The following is a 12,284-nucleotide window of genomic DNA, read 5'->3' as shown; positions in this document are numbered from 1 at the left end:
TCTCTATTCGGTCTACTTTTTTTTTTTTATTAATTAAAGGAACAGTAACACCAAGAAATGGAAGTCTTTTAAAGTAATGAAAATATAATGTAATGTTGCGCTATACTGGTAAAACTGATGTGGTTGATCCAGAAACCCTATAATAGTTTATATAAACAAGTTGCTGTGTAGCCATGGTGGCAGCCATTCAAAGCTGAAAAAAGGCACAGGACACACAGCAGATAGCAGATAAGCTCTGTAGTATACAATGGCATTCTTCAGTATGTATGTTATTTACTGTTTACCATGCGCTTGTATAGCTGTCCCCATTGCTACACAGCAGCTTCCTTATATACATTATAGTTGTGTTTCTGCAGCAAATACACCAGTTTTACCAGAGTAGGGCAACAGTAAATTATATTGTCATTCCTATAAAACACTAATTTTTTTTTGTTCCTTTAATGACTTATTGGGCTGGGCAATGTAAGCAATGTATTGGTGTTTGCCGGTAAGACAACTGTGCAGGCCAATTAAGTTTTGTTATGTTATCTGCTTTTATTCCAGAGGAATGGTCAATTTCTTGAGTTGTGCCCTGCTTTGAACATTAACCCTGTATGTGAACACCCATGTTTTGCCCTAGTGCCAGACTTTGGCTAACGGGTACAAGTTAAGCTGGAATTAGGGGAAAAAAGATAACTGGGGGGGTGCATTGGAGTAAAAATTATAACTTCAACATTTCTACTTCTTGCACTTTCTATAGTAAATAAGCCACTGTAAGTCTACTTAAGGTGGCCATACATGGGCAGATTAAAGCTGCCTATATCGGTCCTTTATACCTAATCGGCAGCTTATCTGCCCATGTGTGGGGGCTCCTGACGGGTCCTCCCAATCGATATCAGGCCAAAAATTGGCCAGATATTGATCGGTCAAGTTTGATTTTTTTGTATGATCCAGGACTGCATCTGCTAGCGACCCGTCGGTGCCCATTTGTACTATTTTAATCCGATCGTTCGGCCCGTTCGGATTCATCCGATATTGCCCAGCCGTTAGTGGGCATATCAGGTTAAGATCTGCTCGTTTGGCGACCTTGCCAAACGAGCAGATCTTATAGTGTATGGCCACCTTAACTCTGCAGTACAAGCAAAGAAAAAATTTTCGCTTGGTCTATTGACAACCAGTATACCAACACTGCCACCTTCTGGACAACTCAAAAAATTACAAACATAAGGAAAAGAAAGATCTGGCACCAGAGCATTTTACTATGCTAAAGTGAATAAATAGATTGTGTATAGAAGCCCTATCTATAAAGTCAATTAAAGTTGGCCGCACATGTATATAATACCACTGAAAGCACAAGCTCAGAAAGCATATTGATGACTCTCAAATATGTTTAAAGTGGCAATTCACCTTCTAATATTTAGTATGTTTTAGAATGCCCTATTCCTAGCAAGTTTGCAATTGGTCATTATTATTTATAGTTTTTGAATTATATTCCTTTCGCTTATGCTCTTTTCCAGCTTTCAAATGGGGATCAATGACTCTGCCAGGCTGCAAATATTTTAAAAAAAACACCCAACAGGGTTTTTTTTACATGAGCATAAATATTTGCTTGCTTAGTTAATATCAAGTGCTGTTAATTTTTACATGAAAAAATCGAATTAGTCACAAAAAAAGCATGGTTTACTTAAATGGAATTTCACGGAATATGTCATTGCCCTATTTGGAGTATTCTGGATAATGGGTTTCCAGATAACATGCGAGATATACTACCAAGACATACTACCCAAGCCCGGATTTGTGGAAAGGCCACCAAGGCCCGGGCCTAGGGTGGCAGAATTTTAGGGGCGGCATGCTGCCCAACCACACTCACATTAGATCAGAGACACTGGGCATGCATAGTTCGCCAATCCCCATTTCTCCAGTCCCCATGATGAAAATTTGAGCGCAAAAAAGAGACGGGGTGGGGTGATGAATGACAGCGGGCCTAGGGGCGCCCACTAAGTAAATCCAGTCCTGATACTACCGTATCTACATCCTCTACTTGATATTGCATAGGTCTCAAAGCAGTTTATATGTCAAGCCTCCTTATTGGATAACATTAAAAATAGTTCATCTACTTCTGTGCGACTAGCAACAGGTTAAAATCACAAAAGTTAAAAACAAAACACAAAGTAACAATACTGACTGTTAACAATGCTGTTACAAAAGCTGTATAACTTATACTACTAATGTGTCATTCTCTGAGGATGTATTAAATCATGGTCATACTCGTCCTCTGATTTATATTATCTTCCCCGTTAGCTGTATTTGTATAGCCGTGTTTGCCATCCAATATGCTAATTCAATATGCTTATTTCACTCCCTTTAACTCTTGGTGTCCTGAGACCTGGTATAGTTCAGAGATAGGACAAGTATGACTATGATTTAAGCATTTATGGTTATTTTTTGGCTTTCTGCATCCATTGCACTGCCTAAGAAGATGCCAAGAAAACAATACCTGCCTGAATGCATATTGCCGTTAATAAAGTTTAGTAATTGAGGTATATTGGTCTGGTGCTGTTTGCTTGATTTGTGCTTGGACCCCTGGTTCCATTGAAAGCAAACCTTAATGCTACAGCCCAGAGTTACATTTTAGACAATTTTAAATAATTAAAATTACTTGCTTTTACTCTGTATGAGTTTGTATTAATTACACAAAACTATGGGAAGGAGGCTGCAATAAAAAGATTTAGTTTTTTCATGTATCCCCAAGCTGGACCATTTTCCCTTGGTTTTATAAATCCTAATATTTTGGACTACAATTATTCCAAAAAAACTTGCAGGGAACAGGGTATGATCCTTTAGTGGGAGCTGGGAGGGAAGGAGTCTAATCAGTCCCAGCAAATAAGTTGACATGAATGTTTCTTCCTTATTTATGGGAGGATGGAGATTTAGAGCCCAGGTTAAAAAGGTCCCAGAAGAATGTTAATACAGTAAAAGGATCCATGGCAAGGTGATAAAGAACAGTTCTAAATTTGGTGATATGTCATATCTTGCAAAACAAAAAATCAGGGTTTAGTGTTATTCTTTGGTAAACACTGTCAGAGCCTCAATAAAAAAAAATCAGTTTTGCCTGTCTGACTTTAGCATTAACAAATTAAGAGTATGAAAGTCAGCCATGCACTCTATGGGGCAAATTTACTAAAGGGCGAAGTGACTAACGCTGGCGAAAGTTCTTCAGCGTGAGGTCATTTCGCAACTTCGCAAATTCGCCAGCGATGCTGATAGCCTTTCGCAACTTCGCACCCTAACGCTGCCGAAGTTGCACTCTGGTGAAGGGGGCGAAAATACGCCAATTTACTAATATTGGTCTTTTTCTGAACGTGACCTCCTTCGTCAGAGTTTACTTCGCCAGGTTAGAGCAGGCGAAGTGCAATAGAGTAGATAGGAGTTTTAAAAAAAAAAGTGCACCGAGTGCGCACAAATTTTTTTTTTACTGCAACTCCGAGAAAGGGGGTCGCGGCATTAAGAGCCAGATGCGGGGCCCACAAGAGCCGGGGGCCCATCAGGTTTTTTCCCGGGGCCCCGCCAGTCCAGTCCGACCCTATATGCTGTACAGTTTTTGTCTCCACTCCAGTGCTCAAACAGGACCTTATTGAATTAGAGAAGGTACAGAGAAGGGCAACAAAGCTGGTGAAAGGTATGGGAAATCTTAGCTATGAGGAAAGACTGGCCAAATTGGGGATGTTCACGCTGGAGAAGAGGTGCTTAAGGGGTGATATGATAACTATGTATAAATATATAAGGGGATCATATAATAATCTCTCTAATGCTTTATTTCCAGTAGCAAATTAGATTTTTATCCTTTTTCTTATACCTTATGGATTTTTCCCCTGATGAAGAACACTTTTGTGGTCGAAACGCGTAGGGCCTATACTGGCTGAACATGTGAGTGTATTTTTTGTAAATGTAATAAACTTTTGCCTTTTAAATTTTGAGTGTGCAGTCCATATATTTATCTTTTGCTTATTTACCAGTAGGTCTTTCCAGTTGATATGAGGGCACCAATTCCGATTAGAAGAAAGGAGGTTCCGCTAAATATTTGGAAGAGGTTTTTTTAACAGTGAGAGCTGTGAAGATGTGGAATTCTCTCCATGAATCAGTTGTACAGGCTGATACATTAGATAGTTTTAAGAAGGGGTTGGATGGCTTTTTAGCAAGTGAGGGAATACAGGGTTAAGGAAGATAGCTCATAGTACAAGTTGATCTAAGGACAAGTCCGATTGCCATCTTGGGGCAAATCCACTAAATGCCAAATTTTCACTTGCAAAGGCTTTGCATCACTCTGCATCACTTCACCAGGAGCAAATTCATTACCACTATGTTTCACTAAAATGCGAAGTTGTTTCTCGGCAGCAGAACGCTAGCAATGTTTTTCTAACGTTAATTTGTCAGCGCAAGCATTTTATAGCAAACGTTCATTTCTGCCTAGTAAAACTTCATTAGTACACTTACACTTAGGTCAATTTGAATAGTGTGGGTACATATAGGTCATAGGACACATAATGGAGGTGTTATGTTTACAGCACATAGCTTCTGTAGAAAGGAACAGTTGTATGAGATAAACCTGACAGACTAGTTTTTTTTTTGTCTGTTTTTCATTTTACGCAAGTCTGAATTCCTGTTTGAATCACTCCCATTTTGTGCACACTACAAACATGGACACCATTCAGAATGTCCTCAAGTTTTTCACTGATAATAAGTCGGCCTTCGGTTACGGCTTTATGACTCTTATGACCATCGGGGGTCAGCAGTTATTTTCTTTAGTTGCCTTCAAGTGCCCGTGCAGTCACCTAAACTTTATCTATGGGTCTGCATTCTTATTAGGACCTGCGGTTCTTTTTTTTATTATTGGTTACTTTTTGAACAGCAGGACATGGAAATTATTTACAGGATGCTGTGTCAACCCAAAGCAATTGTTACCCAGAAGAAACCCCTGCTACTGTCTCCGTATTTTTATTCAGATCACCCTAAATGCTTTGATTCTTCCTGTCATGTGGATATCTGTAGCTTTGCTCAATGGAACGTTTTATACCTGTGCTATGAGTGGGTGGCAGGATCAGGAGAACGGGCACTTTTTGTGCAACAACAAGTCAAAGCATTGTTTCGATGAGATATTTAAGCTGAGCTGTGACAAGGCATCTATCCCACCCGCTGAGTCAGAAGAAATCTTGGCTCTGCTGAATGCGCAGTCTCAGGTAGAGATGTCGCGAACTGTTCGCCGGCGAACTTGTTCGCGCGAACATCGGGTGTTCGCGCTCGCCGGAAGTTCGCGAACGTCGCGCGACGTTCGCCATTTTGGGTTCGCCATTGTTGGCGCTTTTTTTTGCCCTCTCACCCCAGACCAGCAGGTACATGGCAGCCAATCAGGAAGCTCTCCCCTGGACCACTCCCCTTCCCTATAAAAACCGAAGCCCTGCAGCGTTTTTTCACTCTGCCTGTGTGTGCTGAAGAGATAGTGTAGGGAGAGAGCTGCTGCCTGTTAGTGATTTCAGGGACAGTTGAAAGTTTGCTGGCTAGTAATCGTTTTGATACTGCTCTGTTATTGGAGGGACAGAAGTCTGCAGGGGTTTGAGGGACATTTAAGCTTAGGTAGCTTTGCTGGCTAGTAATCTACCTTCTACTGCAGTGCTCTGTATGTAGCTGCTGTGGGCAGCTGTCCTGCTTCTGATCTCATCTGCTGACTGCTGCAATAACAGTAGTCCTTGTAAGGACTGCTTTTATTTATTTTTTTGTTGTTTTACTACTACTACTACTACTACTATAAGAGCCCAGTGCTATTAGTCTAGCAGTGTTGGGGAGTGGGACTGGTGTGCTAATCTGCTGCTCCTAGTAGTTCAGCAGCACCAACTTTAATTTTTTTTTTTTAATATTCATTTTTTTTTATTTTACTTTTTTTATTTTACTACCGCTGTAGTAGTGTATAAGTTGACCTTTTAGGCATTATTTGCCCTGTAGGCATTTTTTGCCCAGTGTGTTATTCAACCAACTGCCATCTAGCTGTGTGACCTTGTTCACATTCTGTCTAAATATCCATAATATTACCGTCTCCAGAAAAAACACCGGAGTGAATTTTCAAGCAGCCATAATATATTTTACGTAATCCGTATCCACCGCTGTAGTAGTGTATACGTTGACCTTGTAGGCATTGTTTGCCCAGTTTTTTTGGCCGCAGCCACTGAAGCACAGAGGCCAGAAAAAATATGCCATATAAATGCTGAAAATAGTCATTTTTTGCCATACGTTGACTCAACGTATATGGCAAAAAATGACTATTTTCAGCATTTATATGGCATATTTTTTCTGGCAACTGTGCTTCAGTGGCTGCGACCAAAAAAATGCATATTTTCTGCATTTATATGGCATAATTTTTCTGGCCTCTGTGCTTCAGTGGCTGCAACCAAAAAAATTTATATTTTCAGCATTTATATGGCATAATTTTTCTGGCAACTGTGCTTCAGTGGCTGCGACCAAAAAAATGCATATTTTCTGCATTTATATGGCATAATTTTTCTGGCCTCTGTGCTTCAGTGGCTGCAACCAAAAAAATTTATATTTTCAGCATTTATATGGCATAATTTTTCTGGCAACTGTGCTTCAGTGGCTGCGTCCAAAAAAACTGGGCAAACAATGTCTACAAGGTCAACGTATGGCGAAAAATGACTATTTTCAGCATTTATATGGCATATTTTTTCTGGCAACTGTGCTTCAGTGGCTGCGTCCAAAAAAACTGGGCAAACAATGCCTACAAGGTCAACGTATGGCAGTTGTTTAAAGAGAACAGTAGATTACTAGCCAGCAAAGCTACCTAAGCTAAAATGTCCCTCAAATCCCTGCAGACTTCTGTCCCTCCAATACAGAGCAGTATCAAGCAGATTACTAGCCAGCAAGCTTACTATCATCTGTCCCTGAAATCACTAACAGCTCTCCCCCTACACTATCTCTTCCAAGCACACACAGGCAGATTTTTCAGATACATTTTTGCCCTTGATCCCCCTCTGGCATGCCACTGTCCAGGTCGTTGCACCCTTTAAACAACTTTAAAATCATTTTTCTGGCCAGAAATGTCTTTTCTAGATGTTAAAGTTCGCCTTCCCATTGAAGTCTATGGGGTTCGCGAACCGTTCGCGAACCGCTCGCATTTTTGCGCAAGTTCGCGAATATGTTCGCGAACTTTTTTTCCGACGTTCGCTACATCCCTAGTCTCAGGTATGAACATGAATCAAAATGCTATAATGAAAAGTCATAGTGTATAGTATATGGACTTTATACACTGTACAGCACTGATATTACTGTACCATACTTTACTGCTTACTTTTTGCTGCACCTAAATACCTTACAAGCATAGGTGTTTCCCTAATTACAGTGGCATTGTGTTTACAAAATAACAGATTATGGGCTCAAAGGCAAATTCAATTTTGAACCACAAAGCAGTCAATTTAGCTTCCCGCTAGAAAGCTTTAAAGGGGTGGTTCAAATTTAAGTTAACTTTTAGTATGATATAGATATAGAATGATAAATTCTCAGCAACTTTTCAATTGGTCTTCTTTATTTATTTAGTATAGTTTTTTTTTAATTATTTGCCTTTTTCTTCTGACACTTTTCAGCTTTCAAACAGGGGTCACTAACCCCATCTAAAAACAAATGCTATTACAAATGCTGTTATTGATACATTTTTTACTCATCTTTCTATTCAGACCCTCCCCTATTCATATCCCAGTCTCTTATTTAATTCACTGTGTGGTGGCTAGGGTAATTTGGACCTTAGCAACCAGATTGAGGAAACTGCAAACTGGAGAGCTGCTGAATAAAAGCTAAATAACTCGAAACCCACAAATAATAAAACATGGAAACCAATCACAAAATGTCTCAGAATATCACTCTCTACATCATACGAAAAGTTATTTAAAGGTGAACAACCCCTTTTCCAACTTTTAGAGGTGTTTCCTATGGAACTGGAATGTGGTGCTGCCTATACCTTAGCAGTGTAGCAGTACAAGTATGCCTGAAGATTAAACAAAAAGCAGGGTTATTTTTATCATCCCCAAACCCTGCTATTAAGAATTATTTGGAAGAGGCCTTGAGTTGTAGGTAGCTTTAATGCAGGGGTGTCCAACCTTTTGGCTTCCCTGGGCCACAGTGGAAGAAGAAAAATGTTCTGGGGCCACACTCGAAATACACACAAACACTAATGCTAACTTTTGATTTATTTTTTTTGTAAAGGTAAAATAAAAGAGGGTATCATAAACCTAGTGGGATTTTTGACATTGTGTTTGGGAAATTAATGCATTGATATCTGGTTGAATGGAAGTAGTTGCAATTCTCAGTGAATTCTCAAGGTGCTCATCAGATAATTTGGTTCTAATTTTACTCTTAGTGTGTTCATTCTTGAAAAAAGTTGCTCAGAAATGTAGTCGTTGCATATATGCCTAGCATAGTGGGTGATACCGCTGAAGAATGCTTACCTACCTTTGTAAGTAACTGAACGCTCACTTGTTAACTGCTTTTCCTACTCTAGGAAGCCACACACCGCGCACCCCATGTGAAAATTTAAAGCACCCATGCACACAATTAGGGACCGCGTACATATGCTCTCTGTGCGAGGCATTGCAACATGACGTTTCCTGGATTGGCGGAAGTTCAAGCTGGGCCGCATTCATATCCGTTGGACACCCCTGCTTTATGGGTTGCATCCAAGGAAATGTTGTTATTGAACCACACTGATGTCGCAAAAGTTACCACCCCCCTAAGAAAATTTACTCCACAACTTGTGTCAACACATGCCAATTTACACTGTATTTGGGGCATTTTACCAGCTGCTTATAGTGGAAAGCAATATGACTAAGGCAAGCACATGCAAGTGTTGCAGCAGATAAAATACTGAAACTGAAAACTACAAATATAACATAATTGCTTTTAATAGAGGAATTAATGTGTGCTACTATAAATACTAGCATTACAGTGACAATTACATTCTGGTCCTGCAACAAATTATTGGGCTTTTCCTTCTCTCATTATTGTTAGGATATTCACATAGTCAAAAAGACTAGAGAGCTGCTGTCTAGTGTTTCCGCCTACCTCCTGTAAAACCCATTGCTTACAGCTCAAAAAGCAAAAAAGAAACTGGAAAACTTGTGCTAACAGATAAACGAAAACTTAAAAAATAAATGGTGCATTTATGAAGCTCTGTTGTTGCATGGTACACAACCTGCAATAATCAATTAGAAAGTGCTACTTTTTTGCCAACATACAATTTATTGGAACCAATTGCAGTGGCAAATACTTTGTGGTGTGAAAACTGGAATAAAATGCAGTGTAAAGCAGTATCAGTTATTACAATGCTGCCACAAGTTTATGCTTTGTTACACAGTCAGATAATATCACAAAAAAAACATGATTACAGCTTAATAAATACTAGTGGTTTTTCACAGACATTAAAATGGTCAAGTTTGGTTTATTTGGTTTTTGCACACCCCAAAGAGCACAAGGGGCTCTATAATGCTTTTAAACTGACGGATGGGACATTTTTGGGGCTATTGCATGGAAGAAAAAAATCATAATCATGGGTTTTTCTGACAGTTTTTTTTTAGTATTTTTTTTTTTTTTTTTAAAGTTCACTTTTATTTAACAGTAGGCAAACTGACATATCTGTTCATATCAAATAGACAAGTGTGATCAAAAATATACAGTCCACATGCAATATTCAAGCAGGTTCACAAATAAAACATTGCTTTCGTCAAAGACAGGTTTGGATCAAATCGTTTACAGAACTTTGGGGTTGGCGTATACCTCAAGCCATCTCTCCCAGATTTTTTCAAATTTAGTTGAGGGGCCACGATCTTCATATGTGAGTTTAATGAGTGGTAAAGTGCGGTTGACAAAGTTAAGCCAGTAGTGAACTGAAGGAGGCGCAGGCTGAAGCCATTGAAGGATTATGGCTTTTTTGGCATAAAGTACGATGCAGAATTCTAACATGGGTCTGTGGGACCATATTGTCCACGACTCCCAAAAGATAGGCTTCAGGAGAGAGGACCTGTGGCAACTCCAGGTTATCACTCAAACATTCAACCACTTTACGCCAGAATTTAACAATTTTGGGACATGACCACAAAACATGTAAAAAATCTGCTGTTTGATTCTGGCATCTGGGACAGGCTGGAGATTTGTCTGGAAAAATCTTATGCAATCTGAGGGGTGTAAAATAATATAGGTGAAGGACTTTAAAATTTACCAATCTATCTCTAGTTGAGATAAGGAAGCTATAACTAGATTTTCTCAGAGTTTTGAATGATTTGAACGTGTTTGAAAGGTTTGAATGTAATAATTGTCTTCTTTGTGTGGGAGATTTTGTTGCACTTGCCAGGTCTCATAAACACTGCACTTATTTTCAGTTAATTGATCTTTTTTTTTTCTTGGACTTTAAATTTATCTATTTTTCTGCTAGGTCCTTGGCTGGTGCCTCATACTGATATCAGCTAGTATCTCTCTGTTATCTACCTGCTATTTCAACTGCCGATCTAAAGTAAGCTCACTGCAAATGAAGTTCTGGAGAATCTACATTGAAAAGGAAAAAGTGAAATTTGACGAGTTGGCACTAGAATATGCCACCAAACTGGCTGAAAGGAATCTGAGAAGCTTCTTTGAGAACAAAGAACCAGATCCCTTTGAGATGCCCAGCATCCAGGCATGGAAGGAGGTTTCCTCTTTATATTCTTTCAACAAAGAACACCATTATTACAGTACTGTTCACAGATTTGTTGAGCATGGCATAAGTGACAAAGGACAAGAAATGATTGACTTTGTGGATGGACATTCAACTGTGTAGCAATCACTTAGAAATCGGACTGCAAGATACAGAGAGCAACCATTCCACTGCCAACAAGTATACAAATAGTAAAAAATGAATGTACATTTACATAATTATGGATTCATCATTTGCTACTGAAGTGTTAGTAGCAAATATTATGGAAAACTGATGCAGAGACTTCATTCTATTCCAAATCAAGCCAACTCATTACCAACCAGACTTAAAGGCATTTAGGGAGAACAAAACCTCCTGTTGTGTTTTGTAACTGCAGAAATGGGCGGCAGGTTTTGCGGCTGCCATCTTCGGCTTTGTCACATACTGTTTCTAACTCCCTGGCAGTGAATGCCCAGCAGGAGCATGTGCAATGGATGCAGATCTGTTATATATGATATATTCCTGGTCAGTGATTTCAGGTAAGGGGCAGAAACAGAATGAGCCGTAGTAGATAGCACCAGCTTCCAACCTAGCCGTGCTTCTCTGCAGTTACATAGTTGAAATGGGAGTCCAGGAGAATTTTAGCTGCAGGCAGTGATGTGGTTGGTGAGGAGGTGTTCAGTTAAATATGCACCTTGGGATTTAGTGCAATGACTAATATAAACCAATACATTGTTACCTTAGCAATGACGTCCACTGTCTCATTGTAACTTCTGCATTTTTTTATTCCAGTGTTCGCCAAAAAGTCTTCTATTAGTCTAATTCCAATGTTGTATCCCCTTTAAATGGTAAAATGTATATGTTAAATATGAAAAAAAGACTGCATAGCAGATTTTCAAACTGAGTACTTATACCATTTACTATTGAAGTTTTAGTGCACTGCAGTAAGCATTTTCAAGCAATATGTATCTGACAGAGAGTGCATGCCAGTGCCAATAAAGTTAAATATACACAAACTGCACTTTAAAAACAAGACAGATTTATTTTTGGGAATATGCTTCATGAGCATTATAAACTAATACATTATGAAAACAACATATGTACCCATGAAAGCATTTCTTTAGTCAGAACCATACATGCCCCTTATTTCTGCTACACATGCATCTGGATATAAATGGAACCTTACTTTTAATGTTAGTGAATTCATAATTCATAATTTGCCAGAGGCTACACACAAATATTTTTTAAGGTACCACATTAACATTAAATCAGATTGTGAAGTTGTTTTTTGATAACTACATATGGATATCTTAGGTTCATTCACCTTGTATTATACGTTGTCTGTGCTGATAAATAGTAAATAATGTTGATTCATGTTTATATTGTGTATCGTACAGTTACAATAAATATATGTATGTATGTTTTGTATTTTGGAATTCCAGTCATGTAAGCCACAAAAAGTGGAAAACATAAAACAAAAGTGTTGTTTCTTATTTAAAAGGCAAAGCAAAACCAGAAAATTAAAATGCCCTATATACATTAAGATGTAGCATTTCTTTAGATTGCACTTTTCTATAAACTACAA

The 12,284-nt window shown here is 38.8% G+C and overlaps 2 protein-coding genes across 3 annotated transcripts in view; one reads left to right on the top strand and one right to left on the bottom strand.

The window, feature by feature from the left end:
• The window catches only part of trappc3l.L (trafficking protein particle complex subunit 3L L homeolog), a 32,338-nt gene that overhangs the window by 8,208 nt on the left and 11,846 nt on the right, over window positions 1–12,284 (bottom strand). For both annotated transcript variants that reach the window (XM_018263279.2, XM_018263280.2), the window contains one exon: window positions 11,439–11,538. In XM_018263279.2, coding sequence (XP_018118768.1) covers window positions 11,439–11,538 — 100 coding nt within the window. The remainder of the gene's footprint in view (window positions 1–11,438; window positions 11,539–12,284) is intronic.
• LOC108716812 (calcium homeostasis modulator protein 5) lies at window positions 4,662–11,449 on the top strand. The gene is made up of 2 exons (XM_018263278.2): window positions 4,662–5,216; window positions 10,463–11,449. The coding sequence occupies exons 1-2, from the start codon at window positions 4,677–4,679 to the stop codon at window positions 10,841–10,843; spliced, it is 921 nt and encodes a 306-aa protein (XP_018118767.1). The 5' UTR covers window positions 4,662–4,676; the 3' UTR covers window positions 10,844–11,449.

The sequence above is a fragment of the Xenopus laevis genome, chromosome 5L, assembly GCF_017654675.1.
Source record: "Xenopus laevis strain J_2021 chromosome 5L, Xenopus_laevis_v10.1, whole genome shotgun sequence".
Lineage (NCBI taxonomy): Eukaryota > Metazoa > Chordata > Amphibia > Anura > Pipidae > Xenopus > Xenopus laevis.
Note: the sequence above shows the minus strand (reverse complement) of the source record. Positions and strands in the feature narration are given on the sequence as shown.